At 35.0% G+C, this 27,897-nt stretch overlaps 1 protein-coding gene across 25 annotated transcripts in view; it reads left to right on the forward strand.

Moving 5' to 3' along the window:
- Nucleotides 1-27,897, forward strand: part of LOC145285804 (protein phosphatase 1 regulatory subunit 12B-like) — a 359,611-nt gene that overhangs the window by 123,076 nt on the left and 208,638 nt on the right. For all 25 annotated transcript variants that reach the window (XM_080134189.1, XM_080134193.1, XM_080134191.1 and 22 more), the window contains exon 2: nt 5,446-5,576. In XM_080134189.1, coding sequence (XP_079990315.1) covers nt 5,446-5,576 — 131 coding nt within the window. The remainder of the gene's footprint in view (nt 1-5,445; nt 5,577-27,897) is intronic.

Below are 27,897 nucleotides of genomic sequence, written 5' to 3' on the forward strand. Positions count from 1 at the left end.
CTACTGGAGTAGAAAGATCTTTTACATCTAGGGATCTCTACAGTGTGGGGGTGGGATTTTGCAGCTTGTCGGGTCTGTCGAGGGTGTTCACGTCGTCGGGGCACAAGTGCTTGCAGTTCTTCAGAGCATTTACCATTATAATACTTGTAGAACAGGCAGAGGGATGCAACGTTTCGACGATGGGACAGAGGCTGAAGTTTAGATGCCAGTTTAGGGCCTATCAGATTTGCGACTCTCTTTTGAACCCTGTCAAGGAGCGAGAGACTAATAGCCGATGCACCGGCCCAAATATGACAGCAATACTCCATACATGGGCGAATAGTGACCTTATAGAGGTACAGGATACTTTCGGGTGTTAGAAGTTTTCTAGCACGGTAGAGAGAGCCCACCTTCCTTGCAACGGCCCTGGCAATGTCCTCGATGTAATTGTTCCAACTCATGTTTCCTGTGAACGTTAGGCCAAGGAGCTTGAGAGACGTACTCTCAGATAAAGAGTCGTTGGCCATTGCTATAGGTGGTAGAGAAGGTTTCTTGTAATTATTGAATGAAACCAGTTTTGTCTTGGTGGCATTGAACGTTACCATCCATTTTTGTCCCCATTCCACTACTGATTGGAGGTCATCCTCTAGTGTTTCTGCCATTACTTTAGATATATGTTCATTTGTTTTCCTGTCGTGCCTGCTATAGAGTGTGGTGTCATCAGCATATATACCCATCTCAGAGGCAATTTTGTCGGGGAGGTCATTTATGAATATCAGGAACAGCAGAGGTCCAAAGATAGATCCCTGGGGCACTCCCGCATTTATATCATATTGTTTAGATGTACGACCGTCGAGGACAACCTGGATTTTTCTCTCATCTAAGAAGGGTTTAATTATGTTAAGTATTCTACCAGTGATACCGTAAGATCTAATCTTCCTGAGGAGACCCTCATGCCATACCCTGTCAAAAGCCTTAGATATATCTAGAGCTACCGCTCTGCCCTCTCCCGCTTTGTCCAGTGAATGGTATATGCGTTCAGAGATTACAGTGAGGATGTCTGCCGTGGAACGGGCTTGTCTAAATCCATATTGATGGTCGGTCAGAAGTTTAGCATCTGTAAGGTGCTGGACTAGAGCATGGTTAATTAAGGTCTCAAATATTTTGGCAAAAAGTGGGAGGAGGCTAATAGGGCGATAATTTAATGGGTCAGTTCTTTCGCCAGAATTCTTGAATACTGGTACTACAGAAGCAGTTTTCCAACAGCTCGGAAAGCAAGATTCATTAAGGCATTTGTTGTAGAGTTTGGAGAGAACTGGAGCTACTTCGGCTGAGCACTTTTTTAATAGCACAGCTGGGATGGTCGGGTCCACATGCTTTGGAAGTGTCAAGGTTTTTTATGATAGCATGCACCTGAGCAGGGGTGATTTTCAGATCGTCTAGCGTGGCGTCTGTCCGCATAGGAAATTGAGGTAGGGGGTAGTTTAGAGGGTCCAGTGTGGAGTTTGAGGCAAACCGACTGGCAAGCATGTTAGCCTTCTCGGTTGCTGAGCAAAGAATCTCGTGATTGTTGGTTAGTGGGGGAATTGTTGATTGCCCATTATTTACTACACTGTTGTAGATTTTCCAGAAGTCACAAGTTCCTAGTTTTTGTGCTTCGATGCGTTTTTTAGTGATTTCCGTAAATTCCCTCTTAGCTGTCGCTATTTCTTTCATAACGTTACTTCTAGCTTCTATGTACTTCTGTCTGTTTGAACTGGATTTATGTCGGTTAAACCTGCGGAATGCATGCTGCCTTTGAGCAATGGCAGTTACGCAAGTCGAAGTAAACCATTGGGGAGAGTGGGGCTTGCTATAGAATTTCCGCATGGGAACATGCGCTTCGATTGCAGTTTTGAACCATTCAGTGGTCTCGGTTGCACACTGTTCAGCAGGAAGAGAAAAAATATTTCCCCATGGGGCGTCTCTGATAAGATCTCTGATAGCTTCCCAGTCAGCCTTTTTATAATATCTTGTTGTTTTGAGCACTGGCTCTTCAGTTTTGGGTCTAGAGTTTAGGGCGATTTCAACCATTATCACCGCATGATCAGCGTTCCCAAGTGGACTGTCGGTTTTCGTTACACAATCATCAGGAACTGTAGTCAAAAACAGATCTAATAGTTGTTCTTTCTGATCAGGGAAGCGGGTTGGAAAAGTAACAATTTGCGATAGGGAGTGAGATACAGAGAAGCTATGAGTTGCGCTGCCTGCTGCATCTGTGTAAGTAGAGAATCCAAGCCAGTTTTTGTGATGGACATTAAAGTCGCCAAATACATGTACTTGGGCGCTAGTGTCGAAGGAGAGTGCTGTGTCTATGCTGTCGGATACTTTGTTTATTATGGTGCAGTCTTGAGTCGAGGGAGAGCGGTAGAGAAAGTAAAAGTAGCTAATGTTGTGTTGCATGATTAGTCTAAAGCACATAAAGGCTTGATCATCCGTTTCTAGGTTTGTTTCTCTAGTCAAGGGAAGGGTATTACGAATGTAAACTCCAAGTCCGTGCATATGTCTGTCAGAGTCCTTACGGCAGAGTGGGAGATATCCAGGCATGTTAAAGTAGTTAGAGGGGATGGAGGAGTGTAGGTTAGTCTCACTTAGTGCTAAGATATCCGGGGTATTTGTTAGGAGAAATGCTTCAACATCAGCTAAATTAGTTCTAAGCCCACGGATATTTGTGAATGCAAGCCTCAAGGGAGGAGGCAAGTTGGATTTGTTTGACTCTAAGCCTCGTTTAAGCTTATTTTTAGATTGTACTGTCATCATGTTTTTTAACGAGTTTCAGTTGGGTTAGGGGAAGCCGAACAGGAGGTTATGCAGAATATCACACATGCATCACAAGTAGACCATTAGCTGACCCTCCATCAACTAGGACTGTGGCCTCAGGAAAGCCCACCGGGGATGAGTGCAGGGTCCCTTTCCATGCGCGCCATGGCACTGCAAACATCCCGATATTATTCAACTGTTGATGGAGCAGCCGCTCTAAGCGCTACCAAAGAGTTAGGACTCCTGTACTACCAGTCGGAAACAGCAGCCAGTAACTGTCAATCCGGTACCCTCAACCCATCAGAGGAAGGTTAACCCAATCTAATTGCTCAGGCATATGTGGTACTCAAGCATTCTCAAGTGCCCAGCTTTAGGGGTGGGGTGTGTCGGGAGTGGGGAAACGGCGTTCATTGCCCTAGACAAGAAACAAGATCTACCACTGGGTGTTTCTGTCGAATCACTGTGATAGTATCTCTGCGCCTGACTAATAGGCAAAGAAGGAGTATGGAAGCCGGGCGATAGGCAGGACCTATCTACTCCTTAAGCATTTTAGGTTTGCAAACCGGTGAATTTGTTTGAGTCACCAGCTCTAGGAAGGTTGTCATCCAAGACTGAAGAGGCCTCCCTCCTCTTTGGTTTAGTTTCAGAGTTTTCCTTCTCCTAGACGGATGATCTGGAAAGATCTACTGGGTCCGTCACCACTGAGAGGGTTTGCTCCGCGCCTGGGTTCTAATCCAGGTATTTCTGCGACCCCGCGTGGTTAGTTAATGTTATTGGGTTAGTTTGTAGAGGTTATATCTGCTAAATATTTACACTCCTCAAAGTGGATTAGGGACATTGTTATTTCATTGTTACTGGATAAAGGGGTTGAGTAGAGCTCATGCAGTGTAAGCAACTATGATTGTAAGGAGGCTTGTTAGGAGGAGATAATGTGGTTTGAGGCTTTCTCTTTTGTATATATATTTTTTTTATTGTTTCCTTTTATTTTTTATTTTTTTTATTCATGTGAGCTTGCAGTAATAGCGCTCCTTCATCTTCTGTTCACCTGAATGATCGAAGTTCATCCGCTCCAGGTACATGTTGTGGAGTTTGGTGAGGTGACACTAAGGGATGAGTCAAGGTAAAACCTGTGTGGGGATTTTGCCCTTGTATAATGGCTGGAAACGGAAGAGTTTTAATGTGTGAACAAACTTATCTGTGGCTGTACCTCTAATCATGACTGTTGGTCGATGCTTACCGCATTTGTCTGGTTCTGGCAGACGTTTTCTTTAATGCTATGTTTACTGTCAAGCGTGAAGCTGAGAATAGACACAAATCCTTTCTTACATACTTGGTAGCTGGTATTCTCATGTAAAACGGTGTACTGATAGTTGACTGTTCAGACTGAGCTGGATCCTTTGTTTACGTCTCGGTTTTACTGCTAACGGATGCACTAACTTTTGGATGTATGCATTTTGCATGTGATAAGTGCCAATAGTCCAGAATTACTTAAAGATATTTTATATAATCAGCAGAGTCACCTTATAAAAACACTTGTCTGGGCATGGTTGTCCTATAGCATGAGCAAGAACTATTTTGCCAGTAGAATGACTCGCATACTCCTTACCGAGATTCCTCAATGTTTTTGTAATCATATGCGTCTATTTCTCTAGTTTTCTCGCCTTTTTTCTTGCTATGTGAAGGTCTTGGTTGCTCTGTCACTGTTTGTCTCAATTATTTTCATTCAAGGGTAGAAAAACTGTTTAAAAAAAAAAAAAAAAAAAATTCCACAGAATCCACTAATGGTGTCACACTATCTCAATGTAGAGGCAAGTAAAGAGGATTTTAATGTTTCTGAAAATTTAGATGTTGAACTCTGAAAAGTTACAAGCCAACACCATAATATGATTAAGACTCTGAACTAAAGATGCTCAACAATCAGAACATTCAAAATTTCTAAAATTGTTCATCTTTTTCAAGAAAGCAATTAAACTGAAATTTTTATGGAATAGTCTGATTCATAGATCGAAAGGGTGGAAAATTAGCTGACAGACCCTTGCTGAAATTATGTGGAATGATTCACATCTGCTATTTTGAATATAATTAAATTGTGATTTATATGATATCATATTCTATGGAGGCAGTGAATCTTCTTTTTTTTTCTTTTTTTTTTTATTATAAAACTTGGAACTCTTTAGTAGCATTCCATATACTCTGAGTTTGTTTTTGTTTACTGATGAAACAGTATTTCTAATTTGTGTTCATATTTCCTTTTTTACAAAGGCCACTTTCAAGAATTATGTTCATAATACCAATATAATATATACATTGTAATTTTCTTTTTTTTTTTTTTTAGCTTGTATTAACTAATTTCATAAAAACATTAGAATGATGCTTTTTGATATTACTAATATTAACATTTAAGATATTTCATATGTATATATACTGCTTTGGTATTCATATGCAGAATGATGAATTAATATATTTTAAATAAACATGAAATGAAAAATTTCATTATCTAAAATTTTTTTATCTGCTCAATATTCAGTTTTTCTTACAATAATTATTATTCATCTATTTTTCTCCACTGTATTATAAGTTTTTATTTTTAGGATCTTAAAATGCTTAAATAATCTGTTAATTTTATTATGATTATTTTTTTTAACTTTAAATCAATTTTTTTTCCAGGGATGCATAGATGACAATCTTGATATGGTGGAATTCTTGGTTCAACATCATGCTGATGTTGATGTCTGTGATAATGAAGGTTGGACTCCCCTTCATGCAACAGCATCCTGTGGTTTCATAAATATTGCTCAGTGAGTAGTACCTGTTTTATTCTTCCTCATTCGCTTTGATTACTGTATTTGCGCAGCATTTTCCAGGTTGAGAACACAAGAAAAAAAAAATTGAAAATATATTTAGCCACAATCTATTTCAGTACTTCTACTTAACTTTGTTAATATCTCTCAAGACGTGCACCACAAGTTGGATTTTTTTTATTATGAAAGTTGAAATCCTGATATGTTTAAAATAGATGAATCTAAATGAAAATCCCATTCATGGTTGCATAAAGAAATGGTGGGGGGGGGGGGGATACTAAAAATTGAAGTAAAGTTATTATAAAAACAAAGATTGAAAAAAAGCAAATGAAAGACGAAATTGAAACAAAGAATCAATAGAAAATTTTTTAAAAAAATGTCTTTTTATAGCCAATGAAACCAGTGTCCTGATGTTGCCCAGGAGAATTGAGGAAACCAAGAAATTCCTAAACTCACATATTAATATTTTTATCCAAATTTTTGTAGAACATTTTTATGCATCTCTACCGTGAATGTAGACCTTTTGTTATAAAACTCTAATTTTCTTGTGCTAATATTGTTTCAAGGTTATTGAAGAGTTTTTCTCTCCGTCTTCTATTTTAATGTTAAAGTTTCAAATCTAATAACTGTATTGTGTCCTTTTTAGCATACCAAATTTCCTAAATAGAAAATAAAATACTGTAAACTTTATAATGGCTGAATCAAAAAAAATCTTTCAAATTGTAGGCAATTATTTATTATTTTTAATTACTATTAAACTAAGGCGTTGTTTCAGAAATGTTAACATGTTGGTTTAATTCTAGCGCTTTGTTTATCTCCTTGTTCACTCTAAAGGTTCTTTGATAAAGTTTTCCTATTTTGTGTCTAATTGTGTTAATCTTGTGGATAATTTATGGTTGAAATTAGGCATACTTTTTTGACTTTTAGTCTAATTTTTTTTTATTGATTTTTATTTTATCTGTGATTGTACTTGATGTATTTATATTAAATATTATAAAATTACATATATAAACATGTAATCTATTAAACTGATTGAAATTTTACCGTTTTTTTTTTTCTGCAAAAAACCTGGAGAATCAGGCAGTGATAGGATTGCATCTGACTAAAGAATTCTAACTAGCTGAAAATTTTCTTTGAAAAAAAAAAAAAAAAAAGTCCAATCAATTTGATCAATTACATATTAAAATTCTTTTTACACAACAAACTTCTTGGTCGTCTGGACAGGATCAAAGTGTAGTATCTGTTCTGATGCTGCACTTGACCTTTTCTGTCCTCGATCACTGAAGAAGTCCTTCATGACAGGGACAATTTTTATTTTTGTTCCTATCCAGAGTGCCCCTTTGTGGGGAGCTAGATTTTCCCTACATTAAAAACCGAATTTGTCTAACTCTGCCCTCGTGGGGAGGCAAGTAAATAGGAACATTCATTTCTCGAGTTTGACAATTTTCAAACAATTATCCAATGAAATCGCTTTTTTTTTTCTTTTTTTTTTTTTCTTTTTTTTTTTCAAATATTGGAAATGGCTGCTAAAATAAAATCATTATTGCGTTTTACATCATTCTGTTTCATACAACTATATAAATTACTACTTTGCCATTTAATACAATATAAAAAAAAAAGATGAGAACAAAAAATTTCTTGCATATTTGTGTGTTATGAATTGAACACCAAAATATGGAGATATTAAGATTGTATTTCTGAAATATTTTTTCTTTTGAAAACCCTTCAGTTTAATATTCATTAGTTTCTTTTTAAGTACTTGGTGTCATTTTTCGGAATTGTAAAAAATATACAACTTGAGGAAATAAAGTCTTCTGAACAAGTGTGTTCATACAAACGTTAAGAGCTACCAGACAAAGCAAAATAAATAGACATAACTTTTAAGTAAATTATTTCCTTGTTTGAATCTTCTGTCACTGATAAGGCAGAACAAAATGGGCGTTACAGGGTTGGCTCTTTCAAATTAGAACATAGATTTTAAAGTTAATGAATAAACCCTTTCACAAGTAGATTTTATTTTTATTTCAGGATAATAATTAACTTTTTTTATCACTAAAATTTAATTTCATCAAAACTCCCCTCCAGAAAAATGTCTTTAGTAAAAAAAAATGTTTTTCTTTTTTTGTTTTGTTTTTTTCTTAAATCATTTTGTCTTACAAAAAATTACAAATACAAAGTAGAAACAAAAATTACGTTATAATGAAACTACAAAATATTTACTTCCAATGATATTTCAATTATTCTACATTATGGAAAACAAACTTTTCGATAAAGGTGATTTGCGAGGAAATAATATTCTATTCACTTAAGGGACATGAATTTAAACTTAGTGTCCATTCTATTGACAATATTATTACATCAGTTAATATTTATTTATTCGTTTTTGGTCCCCCCCCCTCCCAACAAAAAGAGTGTGGACTTGTAAATTCACCCTTGTCCGTTTGTTTGTCTGCACTTTTCTCAGTAACTACGCTTTGGAATTTTTTGGAATTTTGCACAAACATTAAACATGAGTAAAAAAAGTAGTAGATTTTCCGTGAAAACTCCAGTTATCTCCCCCCCCCCCCCGGGGGGGAAGCTTTCAGGTTAAAATAGCTAAAATTGATACTTTGGTGCTTATTAAAAAAATTGATGACTTGGATTTTTATAAAACTTTCTGAAAAGTTGTAACTAACTGATTTCTACATAATTTTGTTTGTCTATACTTCACAATAACTCTTGAATGTGCTCCAGGGACTCTTTTAGGGCTAATAAAACACTCCATTTTTGGGACTATTTTACCATATTTGTCCAAAATTTTATGTATGTCTATTTAGCAGTTTTGCATGGTGCTGAACTCCAATTTAAATATGTTATGGCCTTGGAGACTTTAGGGGCTAAATGGGGGGGGGGGCTTAGTCACTTCTTTTTTTGCATGGTGCAGAACTCAAATTTACACATGTTAAGGCCTAAAACTGCATCGTTGGTTCATTTTCCCCAGGATTTGACGTCTCTTGGTGACTTTTGGGGCTAATTGGAGGGAGGAAGCAAATTTTTTATGCCTCGTTCACTGTGCATTCATGGGGGACCATGCATGCTTCACTTTTTTTTTATTATTGATTTTAAATCTAACAAATGGTAGTTGTGACCAAATGGATCATGGGTATGTCTATAGATATATTTACAAGTGAGAATTGTTATGTTGGAATCTGCAATTCTCATTGTATCATGGGATATTTTTATTTGTGATGAATATTCGCATATTTTTGCTTGGTAAAATAGGAATCGACATTTGCTGTCTGATTGGGGGGTGGGGATCAAATTAGTGATGCATGACTCCATTAGAAACGAAACAATATATTAACGCCTATGTTTTTCTTTGTGATCATGACCTACTTCTGTCTTTGTCATTAAATTTTGTCTTCTTCCATTGCAAAGATTGTTTTCCTTTCAGCTATAGATCAAAATTTCATAAGTGATCATCAGTATGAATATTCGAATCATTCAAGGTCTTTAAAGGGTAACTTCAGTACTGCATCACACTTTTCTCATAAATAAGAAAACAAATGCTTTTAAAATGGAGGACATCTTGATTTCCTAATCCAGTTCACATGATATGTAGAAATATCAAAATTTCCTGAAGATCAAATGAATCTGGTATATCATTAAATTCTACATTTCTAAGTTTAGTAGTTATTGGAAATTTCACTTATTATTTGTCCATGAAATTCTACCAATTTTTAAATGCAAATGCCACTAAAAACACGCGGCTTAGTTAAAGGTCAGTTTCAACATGAATTTATTGTTGATGTGTGTTTGGCATAACATTTCATGTTTTCGCTCTACAAAGTTGAAGATCCTGATATTGATGAGACTGCGACTATCGTCAAATTAATACGTGTCGCACAGTTCTAAATGTTTGGTTATACATCCTGCTGTTACGCTCAGCCTTCTCGTTCCCTGTTGTACATGGATGAATTTCCCATGATTTCTTCATTGTTTAGTTATTCTTGGAACTTTTTACTCCTGTCATGTGGGTTGGAATTTAAGTTTGATTTGGTATGTGTGTGTTTTTAAAATCAAAGTATTCATACATGTATAGAATCAATAATATATTCTCTATTTTCTCAATATAAAACTTATAAAAATCTAAAATATAACCAAAGAATCTAAAAGAAATATGAGACTTGTTCCAATATCATTTCAAACTCTTAAAACTGAGTGGAACAAGGTTTGAAGAATTTAGTTAAGTAGTGCTTTTTTTTAGGAGTTGGAGGTGCAACAGTTCTTCAAGGGAATCTTTTGAAGAGTGTATATAATTTTTTTTTCAAACATTGGTTTTTCTTTTATGGTATTCATTTTATGCAATGCAAAATTTTTAGTCTATTTAAACCGTGTAGGATTGTCATCCAGCTTAGCTGAAAATACAGAATTTCACAGTTCGCATAATGGCAAGATCACTGGTTTCTTTTGTCACTCTATTTTTCATTAATCTTTTTTGCTAGTCCTTGTTTCTGAAAAGAGAAAAAAAAGTTCTGGTTTACATCTTGCATGTATATATATTATAATATTATATATCATAAGTGTTTCTGGATGGATGTTTGTGTTGGCCTACTAACCCTGACACCATAATGAAAATTATCAAGCATGACATGTTCATTGCTTCTTTTGCTTTCATCAAATGTGTAATAGAGTTGAAAGCCTTTCTGGACGTAATATTTTCTCCTTTGAAGGTCTGTGACATATTGAAACTGAAATACATTTTTTGTTTTCATATATACTAGCAGATTGCCTGCCATTGCCCGGTCATAAAACACACTTAGAATATATTTTGATTTATGCAGATTTATTATATTATATTCCACCCAATATATAGTAATGATTTAAAGTTTTAAAGAAATGATTTGTGCGCCACCACCAAGAATTGAAACCAAAACGTTTAGCTTACGATTTACTTTTTCCTTTGATATTAATACCTGAGCTATGAAGACATGTTTGCTGCTAGGCTAAAAATTAAAACATGGATCAAAGCTACTACGTTACGCATGCATATTCGTAATGCCGTCATTTGATCTTCATCTGACTAAATCCATTTTTTTCAATTTTCACACTTTTGCACCAATTTTCCCCGGCTTAAGCCCAAATATAAAGCTTCACATGGGTTTAAATACCTTATATATTAAGTTTCATGTCTGTAAACTAAAAACTGACAAGAATTTGGTAGATAAAATATTTTTAACAAATTTATATATGCATACATAAATATATATATGGAAGGAGTTTTGTGTTTACTATAACCTTTTTACACAAATATTATGCAAGTATAAATTATGTAAACTATCTGCATGAATATAATTACATGTGATAGTTAACTAAAGATGATCATCCCATAAGAAAACAAAAAAACTAATAAGGAAATAATTAAAATGAATGTTTAAAAGAATATGCAAATTAGATCTTTTGCAGATACATGCAGTTCCATGATCCATATATAAAAGTTGTATTTCTTTTTAAATAAATAGAAAAAAAGGGTTTTTAATGAATATCAATACACAAAAAATTATAGGAGTGTGTGTGTGTGTATATATATATATATATATATATATATATATACTGCGTGTCAAATTAACAAGATAATTTTTACCAGTTTCAGAAACTTACTGGTAGTTTTGTATCAAAAGCTTTGGAAACGTTGGTAATGCTGAGCTGCGTGTAATGTGAAATTTTCGTACTCTTCCATGCAATGTAAACAACTTCACACCGTAATTGCTGAATCCACAGTATTTGAGGTGTGTCAAATTATTAACAAGGCAGTTTGTTTCGTCAATAAAATGGATTGTAAAGGTGGTTTCAGTAGTTCTGAAATGAGTACTATTACAGAACAGCTAGCAAAAGGTAAAACTACCCTCGAAATATCAAAAATGATAGGAAGGTACCATCAAACTGAAGAACTTTGTCAAGGACTCTACAAAGACATGTAAGAAAGCTGATAAAGGTAAATCTCGAATTGTTTCACGTCGTTTTCTACTCCAAATTAAACGTGAAGTTGTTAAGAACCCTGGGCAGACAAGTAGAGAAGTCTTTTACCAAGCCGGATTGAAGAATGTCTCAAAAAGTACTCGATGTCGCCTTCTGAAAGAAGTGTCAAAGTCTGTTAAGCCTGTGCCAACGCCTCTATTAAAGCAACGTCACATACAAAACCGATTTAAAAGGGGCAGAGGACAACATGCAAATGGATTTTTCCAAAGTTGGTTTACGAATGAAGTGCATGTCACTCTTGATGGCCCAGATGGCTGGAACAAGGGATAGGTCCTAGATGGACAACATCGTCATCAGTGTTTAAGGTGCCAACAAGGTGGTGATGGGATAATGATTTGGGCTGGGATTATCGGAGATACTTTAGTTGGCCCATGGAGAGTCCCAGAAGGCATAAAAATGATGTCAAATGCTTAGATAGCTTTTCTGAAGAAGCACTTTGAACGATGGCTGAAGAAGCAACGGTTGACGTTCAGAAGAACCATTATTTTTATGCAGGATACTGCTCCCTCGCATGCAGCAAACAAAAGCAAAGAGTATTTGCAACAACTGAGGTTCTCTGGGCTACGAAAGGTGGAGTGGCCTGCTAATTCACCAGATTTGAACCCAATTGAGACCCTTTGGAGTATCATAAAGCGACGCAAGTGGACGCTAATTTAAGAGCAAAGATGAGTTGTGGGATGCTCTCCAAGAGGTATCGCGAGGAATAACTATTGAAGAAATCATAAATTTGACTAATTTTGTGGACAAACGTCTTTTCCAAATCCTTCATAAAATGGATTGCATATCCCCTACTAATTATGTCAGCGGAGAAATTGCTATGTAGTTATTGTGTTCTAATCATTTCTCTTAGTTCATTTAATGTTTGAAAATTATTTCAATAAACAAGTTATTGATATATTGTTTTTTTTTCTCAACCTTGTTAATAACTTGACACACTGAAATCATCAGATATTCCTATCTTCTTCCATAGTTTCGCTAATAGTGCTTTAAATACTTTTCTTTTCTGACTGAAGTAGCTGAATAATATTGTAAGTACTTTCACAAAGTTTCATGGATTTTTATTCACTCGTTCCTTAAATATTTAAAATGTAAACTTGTTAATAATTTGATATGCAGTGTGTGTGTGTGTGTATATATATATATATATATATATATATATATAATACTTACAATGTAAATTCTCAAGTTTTGGAACCATTATTCTTTTACTTTTTAGGAGTATGTCCTTTGAGTACATGGACATGTCCTGTATTTTAGTATAATTTTCTTACTCAAAATATCATAGAAGTATTAGATATTGACCGGGCAATACCAAAAGATGTGCTGGTTGACGATGATGATCGTTATCAATATGGGTAAAAAATAGTACGTCAGAAAGAATTATCATAGCGAAATAAATATTTACAGATAAAATTATTTGTTATGATGTTTTAATAGAAAAGAATATTAGAACACAAACAATAATTTAAAAATAGGTTTGACCTCTAGAGTCTGACATAGTATGATGTCGAGATCACTTAAAATGACATGGGTTTTAGGAGAGAGCTTGAAAGAAGTGTATCATCTTAGCCGGAAATCGGAGAGAGCAGTTGGAGTCGAGAGAGGTACAGTCTTCAGATCATGGTCTGAGTAGAGGGGGATCAGAAATGGTGATGGTCTATGACCACCATTGCAACTTCCCAATGGGGGAAACATCTGTAATAAAGCTGCTGTAAATACCACCAAGACTTTGAGTTGTACAAATCTTCATTTGTAGCCTTTCCGAAGATACGTCTAATAAAGACTGAAGATGGACCAGGTACGTTTCTTCATTGGCCGATGTAAAACCCAGAGACAGTTATTTGTCCCTTTCTGTTGTAAATGTTACATGTCTGTTGTTAAACTGTATCTGTTAATATATCAACACTGTCATGTTATACATGCGTCAATTTAACGAACAATAGAAACATTAGATTAGACGATCACAACGCTAAATGGTCATAGAGGAACACTTGTATATACACACGTTATATAGATTAATGTGACGTATATACAAACGTATATACATTCTGTATGCACACATTTATTAGATGAACATTTTATACCACTAAACGATACACAAATTTAGTCATGTGTATATAATACACACACACCAATATACAGCAAGAGTACTGCACTGTTGTCTCCAAGATGTGTTTTATGGAAGCATGTACCAACATTGGACGATCAGGTAAACTCCCTGCGGCATTCCTAACTCAGCACGACATTGGTTTATTGATGGTCAAAAAGGTGAAAAAGAACAAAGTCATAGTTTTAAAAACACATAAATACAAAATGAAGACAGAAAAAATGAGTTTACTGAAGCATGAAGACGATCGTGAACTTAATAACATTGCAGAATAAAACTATTTTGAGTGTAAAAAAAATAGTGCTAGGAAGGAAAAATGCTAGTTGATAGAAAGAAATATAGGCTCACACGTAGGGAAAAGGTAAATAAAGTATGTTCGATAAAGGCAATATAACACTAAACATTAATACTAACATTAAATTTTGTTCTTAGGAAAGAAGAAAGGCAGTATTTCTTGGCAATAATGTTAAAAATATTTACATAGAAAACTCCAGCTGATTGTGAAGTAAAAGATGAGAATCGGTGGTAATTTGCCGATGATGCCTCTGGACAGAGATAAATGATAGGAAATCTATACTACATAAGACAACCAATACATACAGTAATAATTTTTTCTATAGAAACTTGTGGACCCGTGGCATAGTGGATGAAATACTTGGTAAAACTTAATTTACACTCTTCTGGAGGTTGAAAGTTTAATATTCTGTGCAGACAATACTCAAAATATAATTGTGAATTACTTAAGACTTCTATTCAGTCATGGCTGATGAAACAGCATGCTACCCTCACGGATTAAATAAAGAGTTACGCTTGAAATTCTGTGCAGATCCCAGAGTTTGACGAGATACACCTAAATATAGTCCCGAGAATCTAAATATGAATAATCAATCCCCATCTCAAAAATACAGAAACTTGGTGTATTTAAGCAGTATTCTTTCATTTGACAATATTAGATTAAAAATGGCAGATTTTTTGTTTGTTTTTTAAGTCATACCCCCCCCCCCCCCAAAAAAAAAAAAAATATTTCTATCCGTTATAGCTGTGCTATTATATACTGCCAGATCTGCTGTTACATGGGTTTGGTGAATAGATAATGACCTGATTTATGACTTTGACAGCACCCCACATATGAATGTCCCTATTTAGTCAAAGCAGACTTTGAACAAACAGTTGTAGTTCAGAGACTGTTCTCTATTTCAACCATTTTGATCATGCACCCACTGGACGTTCTCTGTTACTAGTATACCCATATTGGGGAATGGGGTGGTGGTGGGTCATAGTTTTCTAACGTTTCCTTTCAAATCTGGAACAATTCTCCATCTTTGAATACAGAGAGGCGAGAAACACTAAAAAAAAAGTTATCTTTTAGATGGAAGCTTATCTTCCAAGGAATATACAGTGTTCATCACTGCCTTGCTCATGTTTTTTCATTTTACATCAGTAGGAGCAATCCTAGTTATTGGTGTCCCCCCCCCCCCCCGACAAAGGAAAGATTGCATCTAGTAATTTACTCCCGTTTGTTCGCACTTTTCTCAACCATGCCTTTGATTATTTTTTTTTTTTTTTTAAATTTTGCACAAACATAAGCTGTGGTGAAATTAAATTTTTTCATTTATGGAGGGGTGGGGGAGGGATTCTGCATGCTCGGCTTATTTCAAAGTGAACAAAAATTGTCTTACAGTATTCTCTAACATGTTTCATTCCAATAAAGTATTTTCAGGATTGATATAAAGTGATATATTTAATGTAATTTGAAGGATTTTAGTGAAATTAAGTTCGTTTTCCTTTATGTTAAAAAAATATTTTTCATTTTTTTTTTCTTTTTAATGTAGATTTTTTTTTTTAGTTTTCACTGCAACAGTTATTATCGAAAGGATGTTGCCTGTTTTGCTACCTTGTATTCTTTCCTGAACCAAAGGCCAGTGCCATCAGCCATGATCCTGAATTATCTCTTTAATTTTAGAAATAACAGAATGGCAAGCAGCTGAGGAAATACGAGGCATATTGTGTAAGCATAGAGCGACTGTCCTGATTGCTTGTAAAACTAATAACACTATCATTACTGCTTTGACATTCAAGGAAAAGGAAGACACATGACCTCATGGTTAAGTAGACAAACATGATCAATTTGAACGAAGCAACAATTGTGATAATGCTTTCGATTGAAGAGATCATTGCATTTGTTGACTCATTATTTTTGTCTGTTCACCCACACAAATTACCGAGGAAAAACTCGTTTCCTGATCATGTGGATTTTACAGTGCCAACACTTTATACTCGCAGCCAGACGTAAAGGAAGTATTCGGCAATAATTGTGTGATTTGTGTATGACACATCTTGAATGCTTATTCAAAATGCCTAATGCAAAAAACAGCTTTTTCTGTTTTTGATAAGATTTTCAAATTTCCAACAAATGTTATAAAAAATTAACACTAATTATCTATAGTTTGATCCAAATTAATTTCTCAAATCCTGTGTCTACTTAACCCAAAAGTTTTTTTTTGTCTTGAAAGATATTTGGCAAACATTTACATACATAAAGATGCAACATAATTTGTGTAAAGATATCTGTAAAATATGTAATGTTTGATGCACGTCCGTATCCTTTGTATGTAGAAATTGAATATTACTTAATACTTCTTAAGGCTATCTAAATTATTCACATGGAAAAGTTTTAGCATCAGATCAATTCTAAATGAATAATTTGAATTTTCCTAAAGCCAATTATGTAAACATTTTCAGCTCATAAATCGATTCTAGAACGCAACATAAAAAAACGCGATAAACTACACAAAAGTGCTTCAAAATGAATTTGTTTTGTGAAAATTGATCTGTTTTCAGAGTTGGCAACTAATTTTAAATTTCCAATCAGTGCCAATCTTACTTTTTGTATATGGTTGCCTTCTGTGTTGAAAAAATTTCTAAAAATATAATTATTATATTTACACTTCATATGAAATGTTCTTTAACTATGAATGCATAGAAATGGTTTTTAAATAATTTAAGTTTTCCATTTTCTGTTGGTAAAGTTTGTAGATATTTCAGGGCTTTATGTTGCGAGTCAAACCGTCGCATTTGCAAGTGATTTTTTTTTTCTTTCTTTTTCTCCAAGTGGCGACTAGAAATAATACAACTCTTGTCGATTTACTTTTTTTTTTTTTTTTTTTAAATAAAACAAGCAAAGTCAAATTTAAACAAAAGGTTTGATAGAACAATAATCTTCTAATGAAGACTTAAAAACACCTCTGGAAAAATTCAAATGTTTATACCTTCAAGTCACAACATAAAATTTGGTGCATATTTAGAAATGCACCGTTACTGTTAAAGGGTGAACTCGCAAAACCCCTTTAGCTTTGTGTACAATACCAACTTGGGTTCAATGAAACGTTTACAATAGGTAATGTTTCAACGTTAAATAAGAAAAAAGGGATTTTTCCATTCTCTCTATTTTTCTCTCTGAATATAATAGTAAATATATTTTTTTAAAATTAAATATAATAAATGGTTGTCTAGTAAGAATCAAAAGGAGGCTGTAATTGTTTTTCAATGTTTTGGCCAATTATTCCTCTGGTCTTCGTCAGATTAACCGCAACGGGATAGGAATGTTGAATCCTCCAACTAAATCCACAGCAATTGCTGCCTTCAATAGCTGTTGTCATCTCACCATGGTTTTGATCAACTAATCCTCTGACCGGCTTTGGGTGGGATCGAAACCGCTACCTCTAGACAATGCTCACCTGGAATCATAGATATTCTGCATCTCTATCCACTGCACCACGGGCCCTAAATGCTGTAATTGTTCAATTCTAAACATGAACGCCCTTTCCCTTACTGTTTTTCCTCCCTGCAAGAAAAGTTAGCATCAGTCTTGTTTGAAATATACGAGGGGCGTTTCAAAAGTAATGTCTCCTATTTCTTTTATTACTCCACCTGAATGGATCAGAGGGGATTGCAAATTGTTATGATAACTGAACTTATGCATTCATAAGCTGAAAGTTTCATATCTCTGTTGCAGACATTAAGTGTTAGACTAAGAAAGCAACTCCTGTCATGAATGTGCATCAGAAGCAACAATGTATCATTGAATTCTTGGCGAAAGTGTATTGAGAATGGTGGTGAATGTGTAGAAAAGTTATATATTAGCAGGCCACCCAGCATTGCCTGGTCATAAAAGATGCTTAAAATGATATTTTGATTAATGTAGATTTCGTATTTATTATCATATTAGACCTAATATATAGTAATGATTTTAAAGTTTAAAAAAAAAAAAAATGACTTGTGTGCCACCACCAAGAACCAAAACCATTAGTTCACAATTTACTTTTTCCTTTAACATTAATGCTGGAAGGCTCGGTAGTACTTGGTGACCAGTAGTCTGAGATGTCGGAAATTTTTCTGTCTCTGTCTGTTCTTGTGGCCATGTCACTAGTAAGGGTGCTGGAGGTAAACGTTTTGTCTGGGCTGACGTTATCCGCCTGATAGTAAGGGACCCGAACCTTGGATTAACCACTAAGGAGGCTGTCCTATCAGCAGGCGCAAAGTACTGGGACTGCTGTATTGCCATTTGGTGAGTGGATCTGGACCATGCAGTAGTCTCTGGTGGGGCCTCTCGATGCCATACTAGTGGATAATTATTACGGCTTTACCTTTTCGTGTGCTACAAAAAAAAAAAAAAATTTCCTGTCTTTTTCTCTCTTACTTTCCCTCTCTGTACTGCTCTAACCAAGTATGCCGACCTATTCCACAAATCCCAAAACCTCAATATGAAATATCTCCAGAATAAAAACTCGATTAAACCTAGAACCCCATCTTCCAACGTAGACCCCTACTACCAGGTCTCCTTCTCCAATATCAGGGGTCTACGTTCCGACCTTCCAGAGGTTGAAACCCAATTACAGGAGACGAAAACGGACATATTATTTCTAAGTGAAACTGGAATAGGGCCGACCACTTCCCTAGATGAGTTCATAATTAATGGATACTCCAATTTAACAGCTAAATCTGACACCCAAGATCGCCATGGGCATGGAGTATGTGCCTACTTTAAGAATGGCTTCCCGTGTGGCAGGGATATCTCTAGAGAAGATCCTAATTTACCCTATATGTGCTTCAGGGTTGCACTTGCTAACACCACTGCATTTATATTTGCCCTCTATAGGCCCAACAACAGCGGAGTTACTATCTTTAAGAGCATATCTGAAAAAATAGACCACATACTGTCTTCACATCCCTCGGCTAACATCCACATCTGTGGTGACTTCAACGTCCATAACGTGGAATGGCTGACCCATTCAAATAAGACAGATGATGAGGGGAGGTTTTGTCATGATTTTGCCATTGCTTATGACCTCACTCAGATTGTTCGCGAACCCACCCGTGTGCCCGATACACCCAATCAATATGCAAGCCTCTTAGACCTTTTTCTCTCAACTTCCCCTGAGCTATGTTCATGTACCGTTCATTCTCCTCTAGGATCCTCCAACCACTCCGTCATATCAGTTAAGATAAAAACGAAATGTAAGAAACCCCAGACGTACCCCTCCACCGTACTGTATACCGATACTCTATGGCTGACTGGGATAGCTTCCGTACATTCATATCTGATTTACCTCTGCACTCCATGTTTAAAAAGGAAGTGTCCTCTATAGTATCATATCTGACCGAATGGTTAATTGTAGGCATAGACCAATTCATACCATCTAAAAAATTCCAACAAAAACCTAACAGCCAGCCATGGTTCTCCTCAGAATGTGCTGCTGCTCTCGCGCACAGAAATCACTTTTTCCATAGCTACCAGCGTAATAGATGCACTGAGACTAAAGCTGCTTTCAGGTCTGCCAGCAACCACTGTAAAAGAGTAATAAAAAATGCAAGAGAGCTATATGCCCAGTCTGTTAAATCCAAAGTAGCTGATCAGCGGCTTGGATCCCACCAGTTTTGGCAAATAACAAATAGGATCCTGAACAGAAGTGTGTGTTCTATCCCAACCATTATCAATGGACCAGAGGTCATCTCGTCAGCGTCAGACAAGGCCAAACTATTTGCAAAGAACTTTGCAGCTAATTCTACCCTATGCGACGAAGGCTATCAACTCCCCATATTTCCTCCTATAACACAGAACAAGCTAGGTAACCTACAAATATCCGTGCATGAGGTCGCCAAGCTAATAAAAAACCTAGATTCCAGTAAAGCAACTGGCCCTAATGGCATCCCAATTATAGTGTTAAAAAAGCTTCAACCAGAACTTGCTCCCATACTTACGAAACTATTTAAGCGCTGCCTTAAGGAGAAGTGCTTTCCGACCCCCTGGAAGACCTCATCAGTTTGCCCTGTATTTAAGAATTCAGGTGATAAGTCCTCTCCCTCTCAGTACAGACCAATAAGTCTCCTGTGTGTTATGAATAAGTTGCTGGAATCCATATTAAATAGAGAAATAGTCAACCATCTCAGCAGGAATAACCTTCTTGGTGACACACATTATGGTTTCCGCTCTGCAAGATCTACCGCAGATGTGCTGACGGTTATATCCCACAGGATTAGTGAATCTCTTGACAAAGGCTTCCTTTCTAGAGCAATTGCTCTTGACATATCAAAGGCCTTCGACAAAGTATGGCATAAGGGTCTACTTCACAAGATTTCCAGCTACGGTATAACTGGAAATGTTTTCTCAATCATTAAATCATTTCTCTCCGATAGGCTCATAAGAGTAGTGGTAGATGGACAAAAATCGGAGGCCTGCAATATAAATGCTGGAGTCCCTCAGCCCAACTCTCTTCCTGATCTACATCAATGACCTCCCTAAACACATACTTAAATCATTCGTTGACATCTATGCTGATGACACGACCATCTACGGCAACACATCAAAGGCTGTAAATGAAAAAGTTCTCTCTGATTCTCTCTCCTCTGATCTCGAGCGCGTGGTTCAGTGGAGGAAGATGTGGCTGGTTACCTTTAATGCATCCAAAACCAAACTCCTATCCTTACATCATCAACGCTCTGATCCCCAGCTGGCATCAATTGTGATGGATAGCTCTCGTCTGGGTGAGGCCCCGTGTTTTGACAAGCTTCTGGGTTTGACCTTTACTCCTGATCTGAAATGGAACACGTACATGAAGTCTGTTGCCAAGGTCGCTGGAAAGATGGTGGGATCCTTCTACCACTCCAGAAGATATCTCACCCCTGGTGCAATTCTCTATCTATATAAAAGCCAAGTACGTCCAAAGATGGAACACTGCTGCCATATCTGGGCAGGAGCTGCTAAAAACAGCCTATCCTGCCTTGACAGAGTACAAAATAGACTTCGTGGTTTAGTGGGGGATGCCCTTTTCTCTACCCTGCAACCCCTCTCCCACAGAAGAGACATTGCGAGCCTATCCTTGTTTTATCGTTATTTTCATGGCAGGTGCTCGTCTGAACTCCAATCCCTGGTCCCCCCTCGCCAATCTTTCACGAAAAACACCCGTCTAGCTGAATCCACTGTGAAAAATTTCCCCCACTCTATATCTGTGCCTAAATCAAAACGCGGATTTCATGAACAAAGCTTCTTTCTTAGAACTGCATGCCTGTGGAACTCTGTTCCGTCTGCCTGCTTCCCTCCGGACTACAACTTGGATGTCTTCAATTCCAATGTTAACAAATTCCTAATGAACCGCCCCCTTAAGTAAACACTTCAGCAAATCTCCACACTACTGTAATGTACTTGCAATAACCCTTATCCCTGAGTGGCTTCCGGGCCTTGATAAGTGATCACTGTGTAAAAAAAAAAAAAAAAAAAAAAGGCTAAAAATTATAACATGAACTTATGACGTTACATGAAGTTTACTTTTTCTTTTTTTAAATTTTTTTTATATTTACATCAAATACTATTGTTTTTTTTGGGTTTTTTTTGTTTTTGTTTTTTTTTTTTGGTTGGTTGGTTGGTTTGTTTGTTTGTTTTTTAACAAGGGAATCGCCACTTATCAAGGCCAAAAGGCCACTCGAGGATAAGGGTTAAAGAGTGTACAGTGATCAAAAGGACAATATAGTAATCATTAGAATTGTAAATTTAGTAAATTGGATTACTTAAGGGGAATGGCTCATCAAGAACTTGTTTGCATTGGATTTGAAGACGGCCATATTGTAGTCAGCTGGAAAGTAGGTAAACGCAAGAGTTCCATAGGTGTGCAGTTCTAAGAAAGAAGCTTTGGTCAAAGAAGCTACATTTACGTTTAGGCACAGATAAAGAGTGGGGGAAATTGAGTGTTTTCAACCAAACGAGTTTCTCGTGAATGTTTGGTGAGAGGGGGACCATAGATTGGATCTCAGACGAGAACTTGCCATGAAAATAACGATAAAACAGAAACAGTTTGCACATCAATAGTTCAAATTGCAATAGAATTTCTGTTGAGGTGTCTATCCTCCCAGGCATTACTTACACATTTTACAGTGGAGATGTTTATTGTATGTTTGTAATAAATTATCAAGAAGGCCATTTTCTTTTTACAATGTTTTCACTTGACACTAAGTAATGGTCGTATCACGAATAGATATGGCTAACCTTGTTTAATTTTTCATGTTTGCAAATAATTGAATGCGTCTCAAAAGTTGTGCATATGCGAGAAGATGCAGACACTTGTATTTTGTTTTGTAAACATGTTAACATTTGATTCACATTTTTCAGCTTATCGTTCTCATTCAGAGCATTATGTCTAATGCAAGCGTGTGTGTGGTGTAGCGGATAAAATACTTGGTAAAAATTCAGTTGTAAGTTACTCTTCAGGAGGTTGAGGGTTTAATCTCCAGTGCGAGTGATACTTATAATAAAATTGCAAATTACTTTGGACTTCTACCTAGTCATGGTCATGGATTGAATAGAGTTCCATTGGAAGTTCTGTGCAGATTCCCAAGTTTGACCTTATGCATCTGAAGAAGGTCAGGGTTTACATTGACAGAAATATTATGCAAATAACACTCAATATGAGAACAGTAGTTTGAATAATCATCCAAATCTATATATTAATACGATAGCGTGTGTGTTATTTTGTGTTACACATCTTCTTTTCTTCCGTTTGTTATGACCTTCCATTTCTTGTAATAAATAATTTTACCAAGAATTATAAGTTTTGGTTTCGATTGTAGCTGATGGGACTCGTCATCTCTTTATTTTTATTTATTTTTTTTTTTTTTTCTTTCTTTAAATAATTGTTCCAAGAATTCTTCACAAGTTTCGGTTTGGATTATAGCTGAAGGAACTAAAGTTATATATAGGGCTATGACAACAGATTATTTTTATCATTGTTTTGACGCTAGTATATATATCCGACATAGTCAATCAACCGAGAACCACATCACTATATAAAAGCATATAAGATATCAACAGATACACACTCTAGAGTCAAAACAATGAAAAGGATATGCCCTCTAGTTATAATAGCCCTAGTTTTATATATATATATATATATATATATATATATATATAAATATATATATATATATATATATAATTTATTTATTTATTTATTTTTATTTTTTTTTTAAATCACAACTTTATAATATAAAAGAATTGATAGAAACTTATATTTTGAAATCCAATTTCTACTTAGAATTAATTATTTTTAACATTTTTTTTTCAAATATAAATCAAAGAATTTGAAGAGATTATGTGGATTTTTTTTTTTTTTTTTTTTTTTAAGTATTGACATTTTTAAAAAAATGATTTTCATGGCAAATGCTTGAACGATTAGGATTAATCGTTAAGAATTAAAGAATAACAAACTGTTTGAATAAGTAAAGCAGTTACAACTTTAAGTACATTATTTAGAATGTGTAAAGGAAAATAAAGCTATCTAATCTGACTTAGGTTACAGAAACAAGCTGTTCATTTTAATACACAAGTACTAAGAATGTTAGACTTTTACTGTCTTACCAATCTGTGCTGCCCCCATTTCCAATAGATTACAGAGGACATCTTAAATGGCTCATTCACCCTTTTTTAATACTCTTTTCTCTCCATCACTTTTTCTTTTTACTTGTGTGTGTGTGTGTGTGTGTGTGTGTGTGTGTGTGTGTGTGTTATGTTTAAAAACATAACTATAAGAATGATTCTTTGAGAATTGTGTTGCAGTCAAATAGTTATAAAATCTATTCGCTAAGAAAAAAAAATTAGGATTTACAATTTTTTAACAATTTTAAGGTGGCTTTTTACTTTTTCTAATTTTCAAACTCAGATATTTGCTTCTATAATTTTAGATGATTGTGGATGGCACAATTTTTGTCAGTTGTGCTATTTTTTTTTTTTTTTGTTACTACAAAAAAAAAAGTGAAATGTTTTTCTCAACCTTCATCAACAATATATATTTTTTAATTATAAGTTACACTCGCATAGATGTTCTTTTTGTTTTAAAATAACATTTTGAAATCTTAACTGCTATGGATTTATTAAAGTTCAACAAAACTCTTTTTTGAAGGTTCTCTATTTGTTTTCCAATTTTCTAACCTACCTCTGTCCAGGTCTTTGTTTATCCTTTCTCTCAGGTTCATTTTCCTCACTTTCTCCCATGTTTTTCTTGGTCTTCTCTCTATACATTTGAACTTGGTAACCTCGACTGTTCTCCATATACTAACTCAAGAATTCTCATCTGTTTCTTTTCCTGCACACATCTCTCTATATTCAGACTTAATCTTCCTCTCGAGTCACCAGATCTAAGCCTCGTCTTTAAGACTCGTATTACATATCCATTATATCATTCTCATATCGTTTTTCTCACTGCAACATGTCTTTAACCCTCACTGGTCATGTTACGCTGCCATACATCATCACATTGTGTACATGTGCCTGGTAGACTCTTTCCTTGGTTGACAATGGTAACTCTTTGCTGATTAGTAATGATAGAAGCAAGTAAGTTTAAATTTACAGAAATGTTTGGACTTAAAGATCCAAAGTGATGAAAATTTGAAAACGGAACCTTTAAGACAGACCCTTGTTGAACTTGTCTAAAATGACTTCTGATGTTCAAAGATCATAGATATTGGATTTGTTGAAGATTTGTTACTTTGTTAAACTCTCGATATGCCACACGGAGTAATTTCTCCTTTTAACATCAGTGCTTCTTCAAGGTGTCTATCGTTCAAGTAGCATACAGCAGGATGCGCTTAGTTATATGGCATCAGGAGCAAGGAACAAACATTTCCAACCTATTTAGCTATTCCTATTGTACTCATAACTTGATAAAAATCCAGTTGTTTAACTTTTTCCTAACGATATTGGGGTGAAAGTCGACGCAAGACCTAAAAAGAACTTGCCTATTTAATAGTTCACATCGACATTTTAAATAGCTATCATTCTGATCAGTTTCAGCTAGCTCCTTTCCGAACAAAAACATTTCTTATTGCAACACACTTTCCTTAAACTAGGTCACACAATATCACTAACTAATCCTGACTTTATAGTTGAAGCCCAATTAATTGTGAGCCTAATAGTGCTGCTTAGTCAACTTTAATTGTCGCCATTAAGGTCTTCAATTGCTTGCCGGTATGTTTGTACCAACTAGGTAAAGGACATCATGGATTAGCTCTTTTCCGGACACCAAGCTAAATGGCTTTGGAGAACGAACGGCAGAGATCAATCCTCCAGTCATTGACACAAGTTGATTTGGTACTTGATCCATATAGTGGCAGCACAGAATACAGTGAAGAATGCCGTTGTTAAAGATTTCAAACCACTTCAATAATTCTAGCTTCCCATATTTTTTCTTTTAATCTTCACATTCCATGAGCAATGTTTTTGATGAAGGGTGAAAGAATTGCTTTTTGGGGGGTTACGAATCTACTTGATATTGGCTACTTCTTTACCTTGAAATAGTTTTTTTTTTTTTTTTTTTAAGCTATTTACATCAAGTGGCTTCATGCCTTGTCTGGAGCGATTTAAAAAAAAAAAAAAAAATCTTTGCATATACCTCATTTCTAAATGTATATTCGACCATCAATATATTTTATGAACGCAAATAAAGCCAAAACATTAACACTATGTAAATCCTACTTATTTATCTGAAAACTTTGTTCATTCTACATTCTCCATGTTTGCTGGCACGTTTTTGTTTTTCTGAAACTCTTCTGCTCTTTTATATTTATGAACAATAATTGAATACTTCTGACTCGTTCAATGTATGGAAAAGCGATTAATTGGATGGCATGTTTTTTTTTTTTTTTTGATAATCAAGTAGAAAAACGGTCTCGATTCTTCAGACACAAAGTGATTCAAGTGAGGATATGTCTTCCTTTTAAACATGTCAGGTGTCTATTAATATTATTAATACATTAAAACTATACTCGCTGCATAAAATAATTAAAAATAAAAACTTTTGCAGTGAACTTGGCAAGCAACTTAAGATTTTATATTCAAGAGATGAACTTCTCTGCATGTTAAAGAACTGGTTTCTGCATTAAAACCACAAGTTGGTCTCTGTTAATTTGGAAATAAAAAAATACATCTCGAGTTGGAATTTATCTTGTTTAGCATGCCACTTCCTACGAGTTGTCTGAATTGTGTCTAGTTGAAATGGTTTCGCCTTCTATCATCTAGAACAGGGTTTCCAAACATCAGGACACCATGGAGCCTCTAAGCAGGGTAAGGCTTTTTCCATGGAGCAATTTCTAAAATAAATATGAAAAATATTAATTTCAAATTTTTAACACTAACTAATAATGTTTACACCCATTTGTTTGTTTTTAATTAATCAAAAATTGTTGCATTTTTTTTGTAAATTTTTTTTTTTTTTTCATGAACCATTCTGAAACTCGTTACACCTGTAGTTATGTATCATATCTTTTTCCAGTAAAAAAGATCAATAATTAAATGTCTGCAGTCATTCAATTTTTTCATATAAAGCATTTCATCCTCTTTAAAAAGGGTTTCCAGAGCCCCTCAGTCTCACTCATGGAGCCCCAGTGCTCCATGGAGCCCACTTTGGGAACACCTGATCTAGAATATATTGGCTACTTTTTTACCTTGAAATAGTCTTGTTCAAAGCTCCTTACATCAAGTGACTTCATGCCTTGTCTGGAGCGATTTCCAAAAAAAAAAAAATCTTTACATATACCTCATTTCTAAATGTTGTATACTCAACCATAAATATATTTTATGAACCCAAATAAAATCAAAACATCAACACTATATAAATCCAACTTATTAATCTGGAAACTTTGTAAAATATTTCACTAATTTAGGAAAATATAAGATTACTAAACATTACTAGGAAAATATGATTACTAAAAATTTTAGCTTTTTAAAAATAAGCATATGTTATCGCAGTTTATTTAGAATGAGTGCCTTTTGCCAAATTGGTTGAATATAGTTAAATTGGTGCTCTTTTTTGCATTAAATACTAATCTTTTAATTCCTAGCCATGCATCAAACGGACATCATAATACTTAGTTTGCTGCATTTTATCATAACAAGGATGCATGCAAACAGCTCAGTAGTTTCCAAGAAAAATAAAAAGCACAGAGACAACAGAAATATATGATAGACCCCCCCCTTTCTTTTTCCTGAAAATATGCTACATGACATTGAACTTTTCACATTGATCAACTTTTATTCTCCCCTATTGTAAATGTCAAATTATGATGGCAACTAAAAATTTAACGGTTAACCTTACATTAGGTATTCTAAACAAAAAATTTATTTTTATTTTTAATAGAAATTGCTCCAGACAAGCCATGAAGCCACTTGATATAAGGGTTTTTAAAAAAAAAAAATACTACTTCAAGCTCAAAAACTTGCCATCAATAAGTGTTCTTTGGAATAGGTTCTGACTCAGGAAACGGCAATTCTTCCCTCTTTGTCAGAAACATTCCTCAATGAATATGAGAATTAAAGAACAAAAAAGGGGAGCAAGAATTAGAAGGTTGTTGAAAGTAAATTCAAGGTCCACTTTCTACTCTCCTTAAATTACAAAAGCAACTGAAAGTTAATGGTTAACCTTAGAAAATTTTATTTTCATTATATCCAAGAACTTTTAATGTGGACACAATGGTACCAAATTTATTTTGGTAGCTCTGAATATAAAAAATTTAATTCACTAAAATATTCAACTTTGGTTTTGTTTTGTGAAAGACAACTTTAAGGCTTTCCATACTGACGTGAGTAAGACACTTTTCAAAATCAAAAAAAAATATACTAAATAGTTTATTGGAGGTAAAAAAAAAAAGACC

This window comes from Euprymna scolopes, chromosome 10 (genome assembly GCF_053919585.1).
Source record: "Euprymna scolopes isolate OS-2025 chromosome 10, ASM5391958v1, whole genome shotgun sequence".
In the NCBI taxonomy this organism is placed as follows: domain Eukaryota; kingdom Metazoa; phylum Mollusca; class Cephalopoda; order Sepiida; family Sepiolidae; genus Euprymna; species Euprymna scolopes.